This window comes from Coregonus clupeaformis, chromosome 1 (genome assembly GCF_020615455.1).
Source record: "Coregonus clupeaformis isolate EN_2021a chromosome 1, ASM2061545v1, whole genome shotgun sequence".
Lineage (NCBI taxonomy): Eukaryota > Metazoa > Chordata > Actinopteri > Salmoniformes > Salmonidae > Coregonus > Coregonus clupeaformis.
In genome coordinates this window covers 10,855,015-10,879,887 of record NC_059192.1, presented here as the reverse complement: position 1 = coordinate 10,879,887, position 24,873 = coordinate 10,855,015, and the positions used below count along the sequence as shown (strand labels likewise).

The 24,873-nt window shown below is 41.6% G+C and overlaps 1 protein-coding gene across 2 annotated transcripts; it reads right to left on the bottom strand.

Annotated features, from left to right (window-relative positions):
• Window positions 1-10: 10 nt before the first annotated feature.
• LOC121567577 (butyrophilin subfamily 1 member A1) lies at window positions 11-21,483 on the bottom strand. 2 transcript variants are annotated; one of them, XM_041877737.1, is made up of 9 exons: window positions 21,241-21,483; window positions 8,892-8,982; window positions 8,617-8,715; window positions 8,418-8,525; window positions 8,080-8,241; window positions 6,822-6,962; window positions 5,607-5,658; window positions 1,400-1,426; window positions 11-1,298 (listed from the first exon to the last, which is right to left on the bottom strand). In XM_041877737.1, exons 2-9 carry the CDS (start codon window positions 8,952-8,954, stop codon window positions 712-714), a joined length of 1,239 nt encoding a protein of 412 aa, XP_041733671.1. In that variant the 5' UTR covers window positions 8,955-8,982; window positions 21,241-21,483; the 3' UTR covers window positions 11-711. The 2 variants fall into 2 exon arrangements, with proteins under 2 accessions (XP_041733671.1, XP_041733672.1); XM_041877738.1 differs by having other exon boundaries at window positions 8,080-8,238.
• Between the last annotated feature and the right edge of the window lie 3,390 nt (window positions 21,484-24,873).

The window sequence follows — 24,873 nt, the reverse complement described above, 5'->3', positions numbered from 1 at the left end:
GACCACAAACCGATTTTTCTTAATTTATTGATGACTGAAAAAAAAAAGCATTGTTATCACACCATTATACACACTGTCAATATCAACCGCAACTTCCAAAAATAGACTGATACACGTTATGAGACTCTGGCAAGCTGGAGAGTGGAGTCAGAGAATCGGAGAGTCAGAGAATCAAAGAATCCGAGAGGAAGAATGAACTACTGCATGCTCTGTCTTTCCCCACAACGACCTGTCTGTCTGTGTCTGTCTGTCGGTTTCTGTCTGTCTGTCTGTCTGTCGGTTTCTGTCTGTCTCCGTCTCTCTCTCTGTGTCTGTCTTCTGTGTGCAAGCTCTTGCTGAACTACATATCAACTACGTCCAATCTTTTGGGTAATTTGGGCAGCACTTTCTTTTACAGTTCCTTTGTACCCTGAAGTACTGTGGCATGAAGGCACTGTAATAAAAAGTGTAACAGGGTGGGGGTAATGATTGTTCTTCAGCCCAGGTCCTAAGGAGTGCATGCATTTGTTCCAGCCTAGTTTTAATACACCTGAATGAACCAATCAACTAATCATCACACCATCGAATCAGGTGTGACAGTGCTGGACTAGAACAAAAGCCTGCACTCCACTAGCCTGGAATTTACACTGAATATTGCTACATTTACAATATTCAGTGTGGATTCCAAGCTAGCTCTCCAGGACCAGGTTTGAAGAACACTGTAATACGTTATCACCAGAGACAGGGTCCAGGGCAGAGGCAGGGTTCCCTGGTCTGTGCCGGCCTGATCACCAGATCCCTCACCACCTCTACAGTCCCAAACACGGGGAACATTCTCTCTGTGAAGGTCTCGTTGTACGTGTAGATGTGGGACCTCTTCTCCACATCGTAGAAGGAGAGCTGGCCCTGCTCATAGTCCAGGTAGACCCCCACCTTCCTGGGGACCAGCATCTGGGGCAGTGGGGTGGAGGGCACCGTCAGGGCCTTGAGGTCCGAGCCCCTCTCCAGCCTCAGGGTGAGGTAGCCCGTCTGTGTGTTGAGGGCACTGTAACCCTTCCTCCGGGCGGAGGCTTTAGCCACGCCCAGCCGCCAGTCCCGGTCGCCCACTTCGACTTCCCAGTAATGGCGCCCGGAGACGTAGCCCTCGTTTCCCAGAGCGCACAACCACCAGCCGTCGAAGCGGCGCATGCAATTAGGGATGTCTTGCTGCTCCAGGCCACAGCGCATGCGCTTGGCGTCATCAGAGATGAGGAGGTCAGGGTTGGCTGTCTTGGGGTCAAGGGTCACTTCCTCTGCAGCATCACAGATCCAGTTCCATACTGAGAAAATAAGTTGTTGTTAGGGTAAGAAAAAGGATGACTGTATTTACAGCTTACTTTACTCCTCAATAAAAATGTAGTCCAGCATTAGTTTCACATACCATTGTGGGGAATGTAGCAGGCTGCATCTGAAAGTGTAAACAAAACTGGGGTTAAAATACTGTCAAAGTTCAATCTTAACCCATTTTCTGTTACTTAAACGCCAAGTACTCAGGCACGATTGTCCATTCCGCTTCTTTAAAATGTTTCATCAATACAAATTGGCAGCACTTCAAGTGATTCATCAAACCATCCCAGCAAACATGCCCACATTGGGCACAATGTGGCCCCCCAATGTGGCCCCCCAATGCGGGCTAAAATATTGGCCCCATGTAGGCTGATGGGCCTTTGCTCATCGGGCTCCACATTGGCCCCCAAGGCATTGGTCCAGCGTGGGCAGCACATATCTGGTGAGGGCAGCCCTCACGTTGCCTGAAATACGTCTGTCTTTTCCCAGCAAACATGCCCACACATTGGCATGATGTCGGCCCAATGTGGGCAAAAATAATGGCCCCATTTGGGCTGCACACCCAGTGCCAATGTATATGTTTTAATCTATGATTTAATAGGAATGTATTTATTACAATTCAATGCATACATTTTAACATTTTGAAGCATTAAAAGGTATTTAGTGAATGTGTTACATTGTATCAGAATGACAACCATGTTGTTACTATCATACATACTGTGAGGGGAAAAAAGTATTTGATCCCCTGCTGATTTTATACGTTTGCCCCACTGACAAAGACATGATCAGTCTATAATTTTAATGGTAGGTTTATTTGAACAGTGAGAGACAGAATAAAAACAACAAAATCCAGAAAAACGCATGTCAAAAATGTTATAAATTGATTTGCATTTTAATGAGGGAAATAAGTATTTGACCCCCTCTCAATCAGAAAGATTTCTGGCTCCCAGGTGTCTTTTATACAGGTAATGAGCTGAGATTAGGAGCACACTCTTAAAGGGAGTGCTCCTAATCTCAGTTTGTTACCTTTCATTGGCAAACTTCAGACGGGCATGTATATGTGCTTTCTTGAGCAGGGGGACCTTGCGGGTGCTGCAGGATTTCAGTCCTTCACGGCGTAGTGTGTTACCAATTGTTTTCTTGGTGACTATGGTCCCAGCTGCCTTGAGATCATTGACAAGATCCTCCCGTGTAGTTCTGGGCTGATTCCTCACCATTCTCATGATCATTAAAACTCCACGAGGTGAGATCTTGCATGGAGCCCAGGCCGAGGGAGATTGACAGTTATTTTGTATTTCTTCCATTTGCGAATAATCGCACTAACTGTTGTCACCTTCTCACCAAGCTGCTTGGCGATGGTCTTGTAGCCCATTCCAGCCTTGTGTAGGTCTACAATCTAATCCCTGACATCCTTGGAGAGCTCTTTGGTCTTGGCCATGGTGGAGAGTTTGGAATCTGATTGATTGATTGCTTCTGTGGACAGGTGTCTTTTATACAGGTAACAAACTGAGATTAGGAGCACTCCCTTTAAGAGTGTGCTCCTAATCTCAGCTCGTTACCTCTATAAAATACACCTGGGAGCCAGAAATCTTTCTGATTGAGAGGGGGTCAAATACTTATTTCCCTCATTAAAATGCAAATCAATTTATAACATGCGTTTTTCTGGATTTTTTTGTTGTTATTCTGTCTCTCACTGTTCAAATAAACCTAACATTAAAATTATAGACTGATAATTTCTTTGTCAGTGGGCAAACATACAAAATTAGCAGGGGATCAAATACTTTTTTCCCTCACTGTATATTTTTTACAAGAAAAACTGTTTAGTTTCACATATGTCACATGCACTTATTTAAGTCTTTTTGAAAACTTCATCAGTGGCAGTGTACAAGACCAAAAACAATTTGGGCATCACAAAACAGAACACTTAAACTGGAACGACATTCTCAGTAACGGTTGCACAAAAATAAATGTGTGCAAACCATGCCCCAAATATTCTAATAAGCCCCTGCCTCTACGTTGTGAAGTAGCAGGACTTGGGCTAGCCTGTGTTGGGCTGGTGTAGCCTAGCCTGTGTTGGGCTGGTGTAGCCTAGCCTGTGTTGGGCTGGTGTAGCCTAGCCTGTGTTGGGCTGGTGTAGCCTAGCCTATGTTGGGCTAGTGTAGGCATAGTGTGCCCGTCACTCCAGGATTCCGTGATTCTGCAATAGCAAATCGTTTAGCAAAATCAACAATTCCCTGCATATTATGCGAGGCGAGGGCTTGCAAATTTGATAAATCACCACACTATTTCCGCATAAAACAGACAAATCATTGTAATATTATCGCATAAAACTGACCCATCACTGCAGTACAAAAAGAGGACTAGCAATTTCAACAAATCACTGCACATTCACCGCATAATATTGTTCAATCAAGCCACACGTCAACAAAACTTTTTCCCTTGTCGTGACATATTGGAGAAAATCATTGCATATTGCCATGCGAAATGTCAGAATTGCCGCAGCAAAATCAAGCAATTTTGCAAGCAAATATCACCAAAAAAAACCTGCGAAATCCTGGAGGCACTGGCTAGCCTGTGTCAGGCGAATACCCACATGGGGCCGATGGGGTCATGTTTGCTGGGATGTCGCCCTAATGGCAATCAAAGGCTGACCGATTGATTTGTCCATGATAAATTCTATGAATCTGATGTGATCTCTTGAGCACTGATTTAATATTACCCGTCATCTTACTTAGTGGCATAATCAGCTCTCATTGGCATAATCAGCTCTCATTGTCACACATTGACACACCTGTGATCTCCAACAGCTCTCTGTCACTGATTGCTGTAACACTTCAGATTTGCGCTAGCCGACACCTGCATAGCTGTTGTTTTGGCGGTGTCGGAGCTGGAACTGCGTTAGAGCGGTCAAATCCAGAAGTGGCTCCCAGTAATGAGGGGGTTCGATTAATCTGGGCACCCGTGTTGGCGTGATTTGCATCGGGTGAAGGTTGATTGCCTCCCGGGCGTGTGCCAGGTGCCCCGCTCTGTCCGACGACGTAGTCGGCTCAAAACAAAAGTGACGTAATTAAGCACGTGTAGTAATTAGTAGGATTCCGTGTTTTTCAATGCAAAAGTGATTGCTTTTGATAAAAACGCTTTATCTGTCTTCCCAATGCAAACTACTTAGAAAATTCTAGTGATGTTACGTTTGATGCCGGAACTCTGAGGTATGCGTCGAAATCGCTAAGCAGTGTACTTCGAAGCAGCAAGCAATGCCTGTATCACTTTATCAGAAGCACGTGATCAATGACGTCCGAAGCTTCGTTTTGTTGAACAACCACCTGATTGGTTTGGTATTGGTTTGGTAGAAGACAAAAAGGCTACCCTGTGTACGCGCTACGGGGTGTGGGACGTTGTCTATAATAATTTGGCTGCTCTAAATTATTTTGACCAGCAGGTGCCACTAGTGTACACTGTGTTTTATCAAAGCCTCGAATAATGAACCTATTTTCGACACAATTGGCTGGAAAACCTCAATGCTTCAGGAAGCTTAGTTTCCCCATCACAATAACATGTTAATATGTATTTTATGAAAAAAGAGATGTACAGTTGAAGTCGGAAGATTACATACACCTTAGCCAAATACATTTAAACTCAGATGTCAATTAGCCTATCAGAAGCTTCTAAAGCCATGACATCATTTTCTGGAATTTTCCAAGCTGTTTAAAGGCACAGTCAACTTAGTATATGTAAACTTCCGACTTCAACTGTATGTTTCTGGACAATCTACCATGCTGCCTTGTTGACAAAATGACCAAGCGGCACAGATAACAGTTCGATTTGAGAAGGGCGCTCCTCCCTCCCCACTTTCACCCAATGACATGAAGGGCCTTCCCCGCGGTTCAGCATAATCGAATACACCCATTATACCTATTGTGGACGTTGCCATTGGCTGCACGGAGTCACATTTAGAAATCCCATGCGGCCGTGTTTACAAGTTCGAACACTGGAATGTAATCTACACCTTGATTAGGCTTCTAGAAGTCATCAGTATTTCATTTCATGTTGATGGCCATTGTTTCTACGTAACCTACACTTTCTCCTTCTGAACGTCTAACGCGAGTGGGATGGGTGTGGCTTCTTGACAACGACCACATGAGCAGCTGCTCACTGATATGACAGCTCCAACTCAGTTCCACTTCCGGCGCCACCAAAACACTTGCTATGCGGGCGTCGTCCATCCCCGGTTAACTCTTGATCTGATAGAATCTAGGCCTAAAGCTTTCTTGATGACTTCAATGTGTCAAAGCTCTACACACCGATCTTCTGACTCCTCTGTTTTCTGATCAGCCACTGTTTGGTTACGTCCTCCTGCAGACACAGAGGATAGGCTTGAGTGAGTTTATCTGCGGGATGTGTATCTAATCATGCAGATTTAATTGATGAATAATTAATCAGTTAGTTTACATTAACAATTTAGTCATTTAGCAGATGCTGTTATCCAGAGTGACTTACAGTTACACACTAAAAAATGACGGGTTCCTCAAGGGTTCTTTGGAAAGGTGATGGTTCTATGTGGAACCATACAGACCCAAAGAACCCTTTGAGCCCTTCAATGTTCCTTGCAGTTCAAAAAAGGGTTCTTTCCTCTTTTAGTGATAATTAAAATGTAGGGGCGGAGACTCATTCTAATATTTTGGGGAGTGGTTTGTGCACAGCTCTTTTTGTGCAACCGCGAGTGAGAGTGTCATTCCAGTTTATCTGATGTGTTGTGTTACATTATCAAATGTTTTGTCTGACTATGGCCAGTGACATAGTCTTGTGAAAGACTCATGTATGGCTTGAATCAATTGAGAATGGTTGACTAAGTCAGTGGTTCTCAATTATCTTCACGGGAACCCAGCTATTCCAGAGCTGGCACACCTGATTCAACTTGTTAATAAATGAAATAATAAAAACCTTTGGCTTATTAACAACATAATATGGCTATTAAAACAGAATTAAAAAAACCTGTATGGTTCTACAAAGAACCTTGAGATTAAGGAAGGTTCTTTATAGAACCATTATCCATGAAGGTTATATCAAGAACCATAAAAATGGGTTCTATTTAGCCCCAAAAAGGGTTGTACACGTAGCAGAACCCTTTTTTGGTGCTATATAGAACCTTATTTTTAAGGTTCTTTATAGAACCTTAGGAAAGGGTTATTTATAGCACCATACTGGTTCCATTTAGAACCTTATGACCATGGCTCTTCATAGAACATTCAAAAAAAGTTTCCATATAGCTATGGTTACAAGTCAAATAACCCTTATTTGGCACTGTATAGAGCCATTTGTTTTTAGCGTGTAGTGCATTCATCTTAAGATAGCTTAGAAAGACAACTGCATTTCACAGTCGTAGTAAGCAAATATTTTCCTCAATAAGTAGCTACCAGCAAATTCAGTGCAAGTAAGAAAAGAAAAGTGCGAGTGTTATTTCAAGAAAGGCAATGGTGTTATTATTTTTGTTGGTTCACTCATAGAAACACACACACCTTGTCAGGGCTGTCTGCACTCAGCACGACCCACATGACCAGATCCATGGCTGGGAGAAGGTTCGGCAGACGGCCCCTCCTCCACTGGAACTCCAGATCATCCAACGTCATCAATACGGCCTCACCGGGCCAGATACTGGGCTAGAGGGAGGTAAGTCGATATGGTTTTTACTTTATACACTAAGAAATGAAAAGAAGAAAGGTAGGAGGGAAGTAGGAGGGAGGAGGAGGAGTCTCCCTCTGAATACATAGCTACATAATAAGTCCTTCATATGCACACTAATGCAACACGGGAGAGATGAGGATGAACTGGGACAGAGAGCAGCTCCTTAATCACAGAGACGGAGGGATAGAGAGGGGGGGAGGGAAATTGGAGCAACAGCAAGTCTTTAATCAAAGAGGTGTGACAGCCTTGGAATCTGACAGAGGCGGAAATGGAAGGAGAGGGAGAGAGAGCGAGAGAGATAAAGAAAGAAAAAAGAAAGAAAGAAAGAAAGAAAGAAAGAAAGAAAGAAAGAAAGAAAGAAAGAAAGAAAGAAAGAAAGAAAGAAAAGGGCCAAGGGATAGCGACAGCTCTGATAACCGTAAACTACTCGCTGTGCCAGAGAATAAATTAGATAAAGAAGGACAACAATGCGTCTTTGTCAATTTGTCAACAAGTAGTAGCGTAGTAAACCACTTTAGTGATATGTTGGACACTGGGATTCTCTGCCTCTGACCCTATATCGGGGGCTGAGTCACTGGCTTACTAGGGCTCTTCCATGCCGTCCCTAGGAGGGGTGCATCACGTCGTGCCAGGCTTGTTTCGTTATACTTGACTTGAGTGGGTTGAGTCACTGACATGATCTTCCTGGCCGGTTTTGCGCCCCCCTCGGGCTTGTGCGGTGGAGGAGATCTTCATGGGCTATACTCAGACTTGTCTCAGGGTAGTAAGTTGGCAGTCTGATGATATCCCTCTAGTGGTGTGGGGGCTGTGCTTTGGCAAAGTGTGTGGGGTTATATTTATACCGGGCACAGCCAGAAGAGGACTTGCCACCAATCAGAGCCTGGTTCCTCTCTAGGTTTCTTCCTAGGTTCCTGCCTTTCTAGGGAGTTTTTCCTAGCCACCGTGCTTCTACATCTGCATTGCTTGCTGTTTGGGGTTTTAGGCTGGATTTCTGTATATGCACTTTGTGAGATCTGCTGATGTAAAAAGGGCTTTATAAATACATTTGATTTGATTTGACTCTAGTGACTCAATCCCTCCCACGTTCCTTACCTCTGGTCTGTTTCTTAGCTGGTGTGTCCAGTCCATGATGACCCGTTTGTGGCTTCCGATGTCATACTCTCCCACTGTCTCCATCATACACAACAGGTGACCATTCCAGTCCCTCTTCTCTGGCCATTCAGCCTGCAGCTCCGTCTGCATGCTCCTTGGCTGCTAAATCAAAAGAGTCCGTAAAGAGGTCATGAAGTAAAAACTGCAATAACAAGTCTCATATCAAGGTCTAATAATAGTTTATCAACAAAGAAAACATTGACAAAGGATATATTTCATGAAAAAAAAAGGCTTTATAATGTAAAACTTTCAAACAGCTTTCAAACATCAGTGCTCACCTGGGCTCTCTTCTCTAGCACGGCAGCCCACTCTACTATGAATTGTCTACACACACCGGGAGGCCAGTTGTCTTCACTGGTCCAGATGTGGGCTAGGACCTTTGACCTCTGAGAAGATAATATAGTAGAGAGAGAGTGGTTGTTTGTGTGTGTTTGTGTGTGTGTGTGTGTGTGTGTGTGTCTTTGTGGATGTGTGTACCTGGCACAGTTTGTTGAGTTCCCTGGCCAGTTCCATTATGAACAGCTGACTCTCCACTAAAGATTCTTTCTTCTCATTTGGCACTTTCTTCCGAGACTCCTAGAACAGAGAGAGCAATGGATGAGAGAGAAAAAGAAGGGGAAAGGTGAAGGGAAAATTACTACACAGATAAACCACAGATGGGAAACGAACCAATCCTTTCTTTCTCTTGACAAGGACAAATATCAGTACTATTGAGAGGTGTCTGAGAGTTGAGAGGTGTCTGAGGGTCCTACCTTGAGGCGGGTCTTGATTTTTGTCGCCGGCTCGATGAGGAACTGGAGGCACTCCTTCATCATGTTGGCAGCTGGGGGGGAGAGAAAGGTCCTGTGGCACAGAGATTCACAGCTTCAAAACTCTGGCACAGTGATACACAGCTTCAATACTCTGGCACAGAGATACACAGCTTCAATACTCTGGCACAGTGATACAAAGCTTCAATACTCAGGCACAGAGATACACAGCTTCAATACTCTGGCACAGTGATACACAGCTTCAATACTCTGGCACAGTGATACACAGCTTCAATACTCTGGCACAGTGATACACAGCTTCAAAACTCTGGCACAGTGATACACAGCTTCAATACTCTGGCACAGAGATACACAGCTTCAATACTCTGGCACAGTGATACAAAGCTTCAATACTCAGGCACAGAGATACACAGCTTCAATACTCTGGCACAGTGATACACAGCTTCAATACTCTGGCACAGTGATACACAGCTTCAATACTCTGGCACAGAGATACACAGCTTCAATACTCTGGCACAGTGATACACAGCTTCAATAATCTGGCACAGAGATACACAGCTTCAATACTCTGGCACAGTGATACACATCTTCAATACTCTGGCACAGTGATACACAGCTTCAATACTCTGGCACAGAGATACACAACTTCAATACTCTGGCACAGTGATACACTGCTTCAATACTCTGGCACAGAGATACACAGCTTCAATACTCTGGCACAGTGATACACAGCTTCAATACTCTGGCACAGAGATACACAGCTTCAATACTCTGGCACAGTGATACACAGCTTCAATACTCTGGCACAGTGATACACAGCTTCAATACTCAGGCACAGAGATACACAGCTTCAATACTCTGGCACAGATACAGCTTCAATACTCTGGCACAGTGATACACAGCTTCAATACTCTGGCACAGAGATACACAGCTTCAATACTCTGGCACAGTGATACACAGCATCAATACTCTGGCACAGTGATACACAGCTTCAATACTCTGGCACAGTGATACACAGCTTCAATACTCTGGCACAGAGATACACAGCTTCAATACTCTGGCACAGTGATACACATCTTCAATACTCTGGCACAGTGATACACAGTTTCAATACTCTGGCACAGAGATACACAACTTCAATACTCTGGCACAGAGATACACAGCTTCAATACTCTGGCACAGTGATACACAGCTTCAATACTCTGGCACAGTGATACACAGCTTCAATACTCTGGCACAGTGATACACACAGCTTTAGAATTAGCTGGCACTCATTCTATCAGTGTTGGGCCTGAGTTATAGCTGACTGGGCTCCAATGGCACCTCAAATCGATGAGACGGCAGAATACGGAAATGTATGAGTAGAGGACAAGTGGGTACAGTAGGGAAGTGTGTGTGTGTGTTTGTGTGTGTGTGTGTGTACTGCGCAACTTCTAAATCACTACATTGCAGTAGAGGTCCTCATTAGGACGGCCTCACCTAAAACTGGCTTGAGAGAGAGAGAGAGAGAGAGAGAGAGAGAGAGAGAGAGAGAGAGAGAGAGAGAGAGAGAGAGAGAGAGAGAGAGAGAGAGAGAGAGAGAGAGAGAGAGAGAGAGAGAGAGAGAGAGAGAGAGAGAGAGAGAGAGAGAGAGAAGCTGCAGAGTAATATGTTTTCAGGATAAGTGTGTGTGTGTGGGTCGATGCATCTCAATTATGGCCTTGGTGTCAGGCAGATATCCCAAGGAGATGTGAAGCTGCAGCTGAGAGTGTTTTTTCACAGCCCACAGAACAACCGTGTTGAATCAGCAGCATCCTCCTGGCCTGAACCCTGCAGTTAGTTTGATGTAGAAGAGGGATTTGCTTAACCTTTTCTGATGAAGGCAGCAGTCGGAAAGGGTCAAAGATGATCATTAACTTTCCAAGGAGAACACAGTAGAATAACCATGCTGCTGGGTGTTTGGAAATGTTGGCAAACAATGAATTTTCACGGCTACACTAAAACAATTCCTGTAAAATGTACATTAACTTACTGGCAGTAATTGACCAGTAAGTTCCTGTAATTTATTTTACAGTACAGCTACTGTAATCCATTTTATGGTACCAAAAATGTTAGTGTAATCTCATTTACAGTATATTACTGGAATTACATTACTGGGTAATATGCCGCGCATCGGCATATTACCCAGTGTTCTTTGCACGTTTTCATTTTTACATTTAAGTCATTTAGTGGATGCTCTTGTCCTTAGCAACTTACAGTCAGTGCATTCAACCAAGGTTGATTTAATTTTTTTACATCATAGTCATAGCAAGTAAAACTTTTCTTTAACCTTTACTGAAAATGTTGTTGTAGTTAAGGATAAATTGGTCTTCAAAATAATTATAATTACAACAAGATATCTTATGATAAGATAGTGCCAATACAATGCTGAGATATTCACGGTAACTTGATGCCAGAGCAATGAAAACACAGTAAAATGACTATTAAACTGTAAGAAAATTATTTCTACAGTATATTACTGTATTACAAGGGATTAGAGCAAGCAGGTTAATTAATACTAGTTGTTTTATATCACTTGCACTTCTAGAGGCCTAAATAAAGGCTTCCAAACTAACCGTGATTACAGGGCAAAACAGAGCAAATGGACAGGGGTAAATATTCAACCATTACAGTTTTTTTCGATTGCTAAAAAGCATTGTTCAATACTGCGGATACATGTGCAAAACTCTAAATACAGTTATCAAAACAACTTGGCAATGCAGATCCTACATGTCTCTAAAGCAAATCTTTCTACCAAATGAAAGTTAACAGTCTCTCAGGACATGCACACTGTGTCATCCATAGTATCATGACCTACAAACCTCTAAAAACAGCTACCACTTGAAAATGTGTTCATTTGTCTTTAATATCATATTTTTACAAAGGAAGAGTGGCAAACCTGTACTGTATAGAATGTCCTGCAAGATATGTAAAGAAATAAAGCAGAAAGGCTGCAATATGCTTCAATACAATTTACTGTATTTTTGCAAATGACTGTATTTTGCAAATTGCAGAGTAATTCCAAAATACACAAAATTAAATAATTACAGTACTGTTAAACAAAGTGTATACACACACTATGAATATGCATAGCATATTGTCAAAATGAAACAGATACATAACAATGCTAGTCAACCCTGTCTGCTGCATTGGGCCACAAGTTCTCATCCACATCACACCGTATGGCCTCTCGCGCAATACACCTGGGAAATAATGTCTGTGCATGCCTGAACCATCTCTGGCAATCTTCTGCAGAGATATCCAGGCATCCTGCATTCATTGCATCCAAGAGTGACATTTGATCATTAAACTTTCCACCTCCATGAGGGAAATAATTATTATATGGGGTTGAGGAAGGGAGAGTAAGGGGGAGGAAAAGTGACACCATCCTGGGATGGGCTGCAAACCACTCTGTGACTGCATGGGAGTGGTGAAACGCCACATTGTCCCATACAATCACCCAGGTTTCCATATTTCTTCTGACTTGCCCTCTGTCTTCACCTGGCAAAAGCCTTCCATAGAGGTCATCCAGGAATGAAATGAAGCGCTCTGTGTCGAATGGCCCAATTAGTGGTTTATGTAACAGCAGATCCTTCAGAGGATATTACAGCACACATTGTGATGTTGGCACCCCTCTGGCCCGGGACATTCACTGTTGCTCTTTTCCCAATCACATTCCTTCCACGTCGGCGTGTTTTGGCCATGTTAAAACCAGCCTCATCCATAAAGACGAACATGTGGGGTATTGGCCTGGCTTCAAGCTCCATGACACTCTAAAATATTGTAAATCCACAGGGCAACATAACAGTTATTCTATAACAGTAGTTTACATTATAGTATACTGTAACTGAAATCACTGCTGAGTGTGCAGTGCTCTGGTGGGTTTTGTTTACAGTAAAAACAGCACTGTATTACAGGATATAGTCATCTTACCTGGACATATTGGTACCAGGGTTCCTTGACACGATCAGAGTTCCTCTCAAAGGGAACAGTGTACACCTGCTTCATGCTGATATGATGCTTTGTCAAGACTCTAGCAATGGTTGTCGTGCTTACACTTTCAACATTTTGAAATGTATTTTTGTCTGCCAACACTCTCTCTTGAATTTCTCTGAGTTTTATGGCATTGTTGCCAATTACCATGTCAACAATTACAGCTTCCTGCTGAGCAGAGAAAATCCTACCTCTCCCCCCTCCATTTGGTAACCGTTGGGTCCTAAAACAGAAATAAAATTACACAAGTGGTTCGGAGAGCTTTTGCTCGATTTACTACTCTACAGTAATATTCAGTACAGTTAGATGCCCATGCAGAATGCATATCTTACCTGTTAGTTTGCTGGAAGGTTCTTATAATAGATGACACAGTTGAGCGTTGCAAATTTGGCTGCACTCTGAGACCAGCATCTCTCATTGATAGACCATGATTGACAACATGATCAATGATTGTAGCCCTAATCTCATCTGACACTACAACTCTGGGTCTTCCCCTCAGTCGTCTTCCACCACGGATACGTAATCCTCTGCCTCTCCCGGCAACTCTCCCACCTCTGTAAGCCACTTCACAATCTCTGGCTGGGTCCATGTTTATGTAAAATATATTCCAAAGATGTCCGCTTTTGTAGAGATGGTAATGACATAAAAATGGAAAACACCTGGGTAGGTCTTCAGTTACGTAATGTAGAATGAAAATCAGCTGTGAATAATTAAGAGTTATTATTATTATTTTAGGATTTCTATTTTGCTTTTACTGTAGCAATGTAAAAAACACAGTTTTAACAGTTTAACAGTTTTGATAAGGATATCTTAACATTTGCAAAATGGTCTGTAGATGCAGTGGGGGAAAAAAGTATTTAGTCAGCCACCAATTATGCAAGTTCTCCCACTTAAAAAGATGAGAGAGGCCTGTAATTTTCATCATAGGTACACGTCAACTATGACAGACAGAATGAAATCACATTGTAGGATTTTTAATGAATTTATTTGCAAATTATGGTGGAAAATAAGTATTTGGTCAATAACAAAAGTTTCTCAATACTTTGTTATATACCCTTTGTTGGCAATGACACAGGTCAAATGTTTTCTGTAAGTCTTCACAAGGTTTTCACACACTGTTGCTGGTATTTTGGCCCATTCCTCCATGCAGATCTCCTCTAGAGCAGTGATGTTTTGGGGCTGTCGCTGGGCAACACGGACTTTCAACTCCCTACAAGATTTTCTATTGGGTTGAGATCTGGAGACTGGCTAGGCCACTCCAGGACCTTGAAATGCTTCTTACGAAGCCACTCCTTCGTTGCCCGGGCGGTGTGTTTGGGATCATTGTCATGCTGAAAGACCCAGCCACGTTTCATCTTCAATGCCCTTGCTGATGGAAGGAGGTTTTCACTCAAAATCTCACGATACATGGCCCCATTCATTCTTTCCTTTACACGGATCAGTCGTCCTGGTCCCTTTGCAGAAAAACAGCCCCAAAGCATGATGTTTCCACCCCCATGCTTCGCAGTAGGTATGGTGTTCTTTGGATGCAACTCAGCATTCTTTGTCCTCCAAACACGACGAGTTAAGTTTTTACCAAAAAGTTCTATTTTGGTTTCATCTGACCATATGACATTCTCCCAATCCTCTTCTGGATCATCCAAATGCACTCTATCAAACTTCAGACGAGCCTGGACATGTACTGGCTTAAGCAGGGGGACACGTCTGGCACTGCAGGATATGAGTCCCTGGCGGCATAGTGTGTTACTGATGGTAGGCTTTGTTACTTTGGTCCCAGCTCTCTGCAGGTCATTCACTAGGTCCCCCCTGTGTGGTTCTGGGATTTTTGCTCACCGTTCTTGTGATCATTTTGACCCCACGGGGTGAGATCTTGCGTGGAGCCCCAGATCGAGGGAGATTATCAGTGGTCTTGTATGTCTTCCATTTCCTAATAATTGCTCCCACAGTTGATTTCTTCAAACTAAGCTGCTTACCTATTGCAGATTCAGTCTTCCCAGCCTGGTGCAGGTCTACAATTTTGTTTCTGGTGTCCTTTGACAGCTCTTTGGTCTTGGCCATAGTGGAGTTTGGAGTGTGACTGTTTGAGGTTGTGGACAGGTGTCTTTTATACTGATAACAAGTTCAAACAGGTGCCATTAATACAGGTAACGAGTGGAGGACAGAGGAGCCTCTTAAAGAATAAGTTACAGGTCTGTGAGAGCCAGAAATCTTGCTTGTTTGTAGGTGACCAAATACTTATTTTCCACCATAATTTGCAAATTAATTAATTAAAAATCCTACAATGTGATTTTCTGGATTTTTTTTTCTCAATTTGTTTGTCATAGTTGACGTGTACCTATGATGAAAATTACAGGCCTCTCTCATCTTTTTAAGTGGGAGAACTTGCACAATTGGTGGCTGACTAAATACTTTTTTTCCCCCACTGTACATAGAGTTTTGTGACAAGTATTTATGTAATTTGAAAGTTGTTGTCATTGAATGCATTTTGTGTCAAAGCAATGACAAATGATCCACAGGTTGCCACATAGAGTGTTGTTGTGATAACTGTATTTAGAGTTTTGTACATGTATCCACAGTATTGAGTAATGCTTGTTAGCAATCAAAAAACTGTAAATGGTTTAAAGGTCATGAACAGACATTCTGAAAAGTACTTTTTCTCTCATGGGTAACTACCAGGAAGTTTGAAAAGACAGTCTGAGTGGGCAGGGAGCTTATATTCATGAGCCTTGACTGACAGCTCTTTGAAATGCCTTATGTCAAGCAACTTGGATGCAGTGAGCAGTGTTGCAGTAAAATCATCTCAAGCTAATTTGGTGACACGCAAAGCAACTCAAACATTGAAATTGCATCAATGATATAAAAAAAAGTATACATCTCCCATTTGGCATGTCTTTTGTGATGCGGTTTACAGCAGCACTGACAGATGTGTTGACTTGACAACTGCGTCAGAGTTTTGAACGACCCTTCCCCCATTTTGTTCCATGCTGGCTGAAGACCTAGCTAGCCAGTAACTAGCTAACACCAGACACAGATGAAGACCTAGCTAGCCAGTAACTAGCTCACACCAGTCACAGATGAAGACCTAGCTAGCCAGTAAATAGCTAACACCAGACACAGATGAAGACCTAGCTAGCCAGTAACTAGCTAACACCAGACACAGATGAAGATCTAGCTAGCCAGTAACTAGCTAACACCAGTCACAGATGAAGACCTAGCTAGCCAGTAACTAGCTAACACCAGTCACAGATGAAGACCTAGCTAGCCAGTTACTAGCTAACACCAGACACAGATGAAAGGGGAAACATATAAGTATCTTTCCCACAGATGAATACGGTAAACTTTTAATTATATTTGCTACAGTCAAATTTTGGCACCAGTAGAGTAGCTATATAAACCACACCCCTCTGCGAACACACCTTCTCCAATGTTGCTTACAAAGCAGTACTTATTTAAATTAGGTTAGGGAATATCATGTTACCATTGGTGTATTAAAATGAGAGGTGATGTAACGTTGTCCCCTTAATAATGAATCCAAGTGTTTGACATGGGGGAGGGGACCAATAACTAATGATAAATAATAATAATAATGATCAAACATTATCAACGTAGAAGCAACAGTCACTTTTCATACTTTGATCTGGTTTCCTTCAAATATTCTCAAATGAGTTTGACTGTTCATAACCTTTAAGACCCGCTGCCACTCTGATCTGTTCCCTATATACATTTAATTATTAGGTAACGACTACCACATATGACTTAAATTGATACAGGACTCTCACTAATGGGTCCAACAAATATAGCCCCTTCCAAAGCATGCCTTAAAAATATGTTAATGAGACAGCAATTATTTCTCCTCCCACAATATTTTTCCACAAGGCACCATCATTTACAGTTTGCTGCAGTAAATATATAGCAAAACAGCAATACAGTACTTTATTGTTGAACAAAACCAAGAGGCAAAAACTAAACATAAGAACGGGAAGCATAGAAATAGCACACATAGAACAGATCTACTGCTTCTTAGACTTGCTTTCAATGACAACGACAGATCTATGACTTGCTGCCGTTCTGATTTGTCACCTACACAAATGTAATTATTGAGGAATCAATACCACATATCACTTAAACTGGTACAGCACTCTCACTAACGGGTGCAACAAATATAACCTCTTACATGACACGCCTCAAAATATGTTAATGAGTAATAAACACTAATAACATGCATCCATCAGTGTTCAAAAGGATTTTGGCACTCCAAAAATGTGGTATTGTATTATGAATTACAGTAAATTAATGGCAGCAATTGGCCAGTAAGTTACTGTAGGGTTTCAGGACAAGGTTTGTAGAATTTCTGAAAGACCTTATATTACCTTAGTCTGCAGGGGTACAGCATTCTTAGTCACGGGTGCAAAGAAAAATAGCCTCTTACAAGGCACGCCTTAGAATATGTTAGTGAGCCAAAGACTTTCCTCGCCCACAACATTTTCCCACAATGCACCATAATTAATACTGTAAAACACATTTACGGTATTTTACTGTGCATTCTACAGTATTTTACAGTTGAAATTACAGAAAGGTCTTACAGTGTGCTGTAAAACAAATGAACAGTGTTTAAATGTGCATTCTATGGTAATCTATTGTAGTCAGTTTATACAGTATTATACTGTTGATTAATACAGTAAGTTACTGATAAAATTACCAAAAACAGCTAACAGTGTAGTTGGCTGTTGGGGCATTATGCCATCACCTTACAATAACCCCTTGAAAGGACTTATCCTAAATCAGGGGGAGTTAACATCCTGCAGGGTTTTGTTCCAACCCTGCCCTAACACACCTGGTTCTACTAAGAAGGTGATGCTCAAGCTGAATTAGGTGTGTTAATATTTGGGTTTCATACCCAGTAGCTCTGTAAGAGGAGGGCTGACCACCCCTGTTCTATAAGGCAATTAGTTTGATTAGCTGATCCATCAAGTTAATTGATTAAGGCATCATTCTAATGATGTCATACATAATTTTCTAACATTATAAAAGTAATATGAACTAGAGGAGACATTGGCCTGTGATTAAATGTTTACTTTATTTTATTCCAGGTCATCAGTTAACATTGTGATACAGTTGATCATGCTATACTAAGGCAGAGATTGTTGAGTGTAGGTCTTTCGGAGCATGCAGTTGCATGGTTTGCTAACTATCTGTCTGATAGAACTCAGTGCACTCAATTTGATGGGCTTATGTCTGTTAAATTGTCTGTCCTGAATGGTGTGCCCCAGGGCTCTGTACTTGGTCCTCTCTTATTCACTATTTATATTAATGATTTAGACAAAAATGTCCAAAATGCACAACTTAATTTTTATGCTGATGATACTGTTATTTACTGTTGTGCCTCATCTCTTACAAAAGCTTTCCAGAACTTGCAAACTGCTTTTTATACTGTTCAACATACCTTGTGTCAATTGAAGCTTATCCTCAATACTGACAAAACTAAACTAATGGTGTTTTCTAATGCAAGAAATAGACCTCTGAACCTTTCACCTGTTACTACCTGTCAGGGCAAGGAGATTGAGGTTGTAACCTCATATAAATATCTTGGAATTCTAATTGATGACGGCCTCTCTTTTTAAATTGCATATTCAACAACTTACAAAAAAATTGAAGCTGAAATTGGGATTTTATTTTAGGAATAAGGCCTGTTTTTCTTTTGAAGCCAGAAGGAGGCTAGTATCAGCTACATTTATGCCTTTACTAGACTATGGGGATATTTTATATATGAATGCTTCCGCTCAGTGTTTGAGATCAATTGACACTCTTTATCATGGTACTTTGAGATTTATTTTAAACTGCAAAACCCTTACGCACCACTGTACTTTGTATACCAGGGTTGGCTGGCCTTCTCTAGTCACTCGTAGGCTCAGTCACTGGTATACTTTTTATTTACAAAGCCATTTTGGGTTTACTACCTTTTATTTGGGCATTTTTTATTGTTCAGAAATGTGGTGGGTACTCTCTTCGTTCACTGGACTTTATCCTGCTAACTGTTCCAAATGTCCGAACTGAATTTGGTAAAAGGTCTTTTATGTACTCTGCGCCATCGTCTTCGAACACCTTACAAAATAATTTTTAACTGGAAGAACTTGTCCCGATTGGTGTTTTTAAATCTCTGATGAAGGATTTTGAGGCTTATTCCCTGACCTGTCAATGTCTTTAATTTGCTGTTTTTGATATTGTTATACTCTTGTGAATTCATGAATGGTTTTTACTAGATTACTTGTAGTTTTTCATGTTGTCTGTCTGTAATTTTTTGTAATGACTTGGTGCTGCCTATCTTGGCCAGGACGCTCTTGAAAAAGAGATTTTAAATCTCAATGAGCCCTTCCTGGTTAAATAAAGGTTAAATTAAATAAATAAAAAATAAAAAAATTCGTCTCTCCTGTAACTTCTCCCAGGCTAACACCCATGACTAGCTAGCATGATACTTGAAACCAATGCTGTTAATTAGTCACTAGATGGGTTCAGAAAATGACATATGTTTGGATCCTTAAACAACTAAACACAACTACAATGGAAAACACTTCCAGGTCTGTTTTTTTTTTTTACGTACATTGCTCAAAACCACGTTTTGTTGATAACTCGGCAAAACCTGGTCTGAATTAGCTTTTTTTTTTTTTTTTGCAGGGACCTAATGATTTCACTACATCATTCTAGCTTCTCTTATCTGAGAAAATGGGCATGTTACTTTCGTCCCGGCTCTCCCCTACTTAAATTATGAACTTGTTTTTTTCCCCAGCGTAAGTAGTAATTTTCAGTGGTCAAGTCTTACATTTCAACTTTGTTTTATGTATTTGACAATTTGTCACGTTAACACACCTTCGCAGGCATTGTTGGGCACAATGCTAATTCCTCTAGCAGTAACTGGAGATAGCGCTTTAATCATTGCAGGCTGATGCATTGCCAGTCAGGGGTAACTGTAATTTTGGAGCCCTCTGTAATTGTTTCTTACTATTTCTCCAGGCTTGACTTTGAAGGTTCCGGCCTGTGCAACACTGCCACTGTAAGATAGGACCTGAGCTTCTATAGCTTTAGGCCTGTCCTCAGCACGAATACTGATCTTAGAACGGATATTCTGAGAGGCAGAGACAGAGAGCATTATTAGGACAACTGGCTTTCCCAATAGCCCTTAGTGGATACAGAAAGTTGAATGAAATGTAGTTAATGTGTCCATTGTACAACACATGTTAAACAAGCCCTTAGCGGCGGTGACGTGCACACTCTTGATGGTGGGAATGGCTCGTCTCATTATTGAACGTCAATTTATCCGCTGGTTTTGATATGCATGTATCACGATCCATTACACCTCATAGCACAACAGACTGCTTAATACTATTTTGAAATATACATTTCTTTCTTCAAACATGCATACAACATTATGTAAAAGTATCATAAGGACTAAACATTTTGAATTACCCACAATCCTCTAAAAACAGAGCCACGTGGCACTATTCAATATTAATAACTTGCACAAAAATGTACAATTCTATATCAGCGCAACTAATCAAGTTGCGACGTCTGACTACTACTTTATTATTTTAAACAAATACTTAAAACATAATTAGAATTAAGTAAGAACCACTTATTTAATAGTTGTTAGATGGACTTTAAAATATTAATCATAACTTGCAAAAACTCTAACTTTAGATTAGCAGAACACAAATAAATGTACTCAATAACATAATATTTGTTTAACAGTACTCAAAAACATTAAATGATAAAAATCTTATTGACATCTGAGTTAGTACCACTTGTATGATTTCAGTTCTACTGACTGTTGGATATGTTTGAGTAGCCACTACTCAATTTCTTTAATGAGTTAGGCAGTTATTTACCATGCATAACATCAAATGCATGCGCAATAGGCTGTAATTATGTATCCTATACAATGACACATTTTCACATTTCAAGATAACTGTTTTCGGGTGGTTTATTGCGCCCAAACACGAATATATGAATTACATAAGCTGGTGCACTCCACTAATGTAAAAACAGCAGAGCAGGAGCCAACCGCTCCCACTGAGAGCACAGGAGACACAAGTTAACACGATTTCACTTTTGGGTGGTTTATTGAGCCCAAATATGAATAAATTAATTACATAAGCTGGTGCATCGCCACTAAAGTAAAACAGCAGAGCAGGAGCCAACCGCTCTCCCTGGGCGCACAGAAGAAACACAAGTAAACACAATTTCACTTTGAGTGCGCAGCATGCAGAATGCATAGGAAATAGGAAAACCTTGTAGATTAATAGCCATTTGAATGCAGCAGACTTACCTGGGGAATCCACGGGGAAGATAATTGCTAGTCCACTATTTTGAGAAGAAAACCAAGTTTTTTTCTCCTTAGGTGTGACTAACTACTCTACACCTCACTATCCCTTATACATACATGCACCAGGCTCCACCTACTGCAACTGGATCGAGTAACTGAGCACCCCGTTGTCCGAATGAAAGTTCGGGCGTTTCTGAAAAGTTGGCGAATAGCCTGAGGAGGAAACGATTGGACATCTTTGTTAAGGTCGTCTCACGCGTTTTGATCATGCACTTTTTTTTTTATCCAAAAGAGGTCGCCAGAGTATCGCATCTCATTTATAGCGCGTCATATAATTTGAGACCATGATTCAATTACACAAACAATGTAGCAAATGTGTACAAAGTGAAGCAGGTTATTCTGAAACAGAGTAGGCTAGCTACAATGTTTTGGAGTGGAAATTGTTTACTGCAGCACTGACATTTCCAGTCTAACCTCCCCAAAAAATGTGTAGTCTATTTGGACATGGATATCAAGTTTACCTCTGTAACAGCACTAAGGAAAATGTGTCTCGGTAGTTTTAGACACGCGGAAGCGTGTGGGGGCTATGACGCACTGTTTAATGACGGACGGCTCATCTGTGTTTCCAGCTGCGCTGAGAAATAATTATGCCTCCGAAAGAACCGCTGCTCGGGAACCTTTTAGATACCGGGTGAATGGCGAGTGGGTGAAGATGATGTTGTGTTCGTTTGGGGACCCACAGTCAGGAATTGGCTGAGCGAGAGCTGATAGTATCTACTAAATAGATACATTTACTCAGGCATTATTAGCCATAATCATTTGACAGACACTTGTGTTGGACGGTTCATGTTACGCTCGTGTGCTGCTGTAGGCTAAATATCATTAAGGATTCAACAACCCTTACAAAAAAAGAGTGCAGTTTTGAAACTGCAGTAAAAGTGCAGTAACTGCAGTCGACTTTGGTATTTGGGACGCAGTAATTGCAGAATAATGATGCTTCAAAATATATATACTGCACAGTAACTGCAGTTACACTGCAACATTACTGCAGTAAAAAACGGTTATTTTGGACGCAATATTTCCCCTATGACTGCAATCGTGTTTCTTAAGGGGGACCATAGAATAAACGCATTATTCTGCCACAATGTATTCGAAACGACGGCTATTATTAACATTATCTCTGAAGGATTCACTGTATGAAATATTTTGAAGCGTCACTCAGCTTTGACCATTGCAGCCACTAAGCATCCTAACTGTATGTCTCATTTCACCTCTATTCGATTCTATTCTATCACTCAACCATATGACGCAATCTAGTGCAAAATACAAATAGACAAAGGGAGGTGATGTTTTCAGGTTGCCAAGCAACTGGGTCCTCCTTGGCCATCAAGTGTGGGAAGGTACCTTCTGTCTGTCATCATCAGACAGCAATATGAGACGCCACCCACATGACTGCCATATTTTGTCCATGTATTGGGCACATATCATAAGTCTATGGTCTATTATTGTATCCGTGTCTGCCTAATAGGCTCATAATGCCTGTGCACATATCTACCCAACGTGGCCCGTGTAATGTGCGCACACCTATATTCTATTGTGTGTGTGCATTTGTGCTCGTCCAGTATGCATCCTGAACCTTCAGACAGAAGAGGCAGACAGTAACAGACGTCAACAATCACTTCTCCTCCTGCGAACTCCACCTCTCCTCCTGCAGGAAGCTGTTGTCAGCTCAGGGACGAGGAAGCTACCTCCTTATGCTAGCCCTCATCAAACACCTCCTCTCCTCCTGCAGGAAGCTGTTGTCAGCTCAGGGACGAGGAAGCTACCTCCTCAGGCTAGCCCTCATCAAACACCTCCTCTCCTCCTGCAGGAAGCTGTTGTCAGCTCAGGGACGAGGAAGCTACCTCCTCAGGCTAGCCCTCATCAAACACCTGCCCAAAGTACTAGAGGCCTGTTCTCTGTCACTCATATTGGCTCTAATACATTGTTGCTACATTACAATTTTTTATTTATTTTGTGTTAGGTCATTTGACTACATTCTATCTTTGGATATAATATAATATAATTTGCTTGTTTTACTGGTTTCTGTTTTCCAGTCATACAACCCAGCTTTATCGTTTCGTAGGAATTTGTGGGTCAGGCTTTTCGTCTCATTGACTGTTTTGTTTTCACTAAATGGTTGGTGTTGTCTTTGGTGTTAGTGTCAGGAAATACTTTTCATGACATTCAGCTTGTCGAGTGTCCAACAACAACAATAATGATAACGGAGTCAAATATCCTTCCTCTCTCAGAGCCTTTCATGGTCCTTTCAGAAATGGACTTCAAACGGGACATGGAGCTACAAACTGTTTCCTTCCCTCTCTGATTATGATGTAATTGATGCACAGTTGGAAAGCAAAATGTTAGCATGTAAGATATAAAAAAACATTGCAAAGACAACGTTTTCAAAACAAAACGTCACTCCTCACGTCAGCAAAAACAGAACCTATTTCTATACTACTAGAGATTAAAAATGTTTTATGCCTTTTCACTTCAGAACTGAGTTGCACCCTCTTTTGAAATGAGCCCTGTACATTCTCAGAACTGTGTATGACTTTCCTTCCTCATTGTTAGTCTGTGTCGTCCAGGTGTCTGTGTTATGTTTGACGCTCTACCCTGTTGTGAGCTAGGGATGGTGCTCAGGTCAGTGGTAGCGTTTGTATCCAACCTGGACTCAGGGGTTAGACGTAACATAGTAAACGTACACTGAGTGTACAAAACATTAGGAACACCTTCCTAATATTGAGTTGCACCCTCTTTTGCATAGGGATCCACAGGGATGCTGGCCAATGTTGACTCCAAAGCTTCCCACAGTTGTGTCAAGTTGGCTGGATGTCCTTAGGGTGGTGGACCATTCTTGATACACACGGGAAACAGCTGCTCTTTCTATGACATAGACTGACCAGGTGAATCCAAGTGAACGCTTCAATCAGTGTAGATGAAAGGGAGGAGACAGGTTAAAGAAGGATTTCTAAGCCTTGAGACAATTGAGACAGGGATTGTGTATGTGTGCCATTCAGAGGGTGAATTGGCAAGACAAAAGATTGAAGTTCCTTTGAACGGGGTATGGTAGTAGGTTCTTCCAGGCACACCGGTGGTTTGATTGCGTTCCTAATGTTTTGCACACTCAGTGTATACAGTCACACCTTAGCTAGACCATACATTTGTATAAAATGCTCTTCTCTTTGGACATTGTACAATTGTGTATGTTCTCAGGCAGGTGTAGTCCTCTTCTTCTTTGGGATTAAAGTTGGCATCCAACTTTAAGGTGCATACACCGCCACCTACTGTACTGGAGTATGAGGCCTACCTTCATTAAATTCTCTTCATTATTCCTGTCCCTAAAAGGACAAAATTGCACCACCAACTAATCCTACACCTATATACCACTATTTCATCCAAATATAAATCACCACCCCATTAACTTCTCTGCAGTAAAATATCGTACACCCAGGTAATTCTCTGCAGCTGCCACCTACACTCATTAAAAACCCACTACCCCATTCCACTACTTTGACCCTATTTGCTCCTGCACCATGCCAATGGCCAGGGAGGACGGGACACCACCCCTAAACACACCCTGTAACTTCTGAAGTC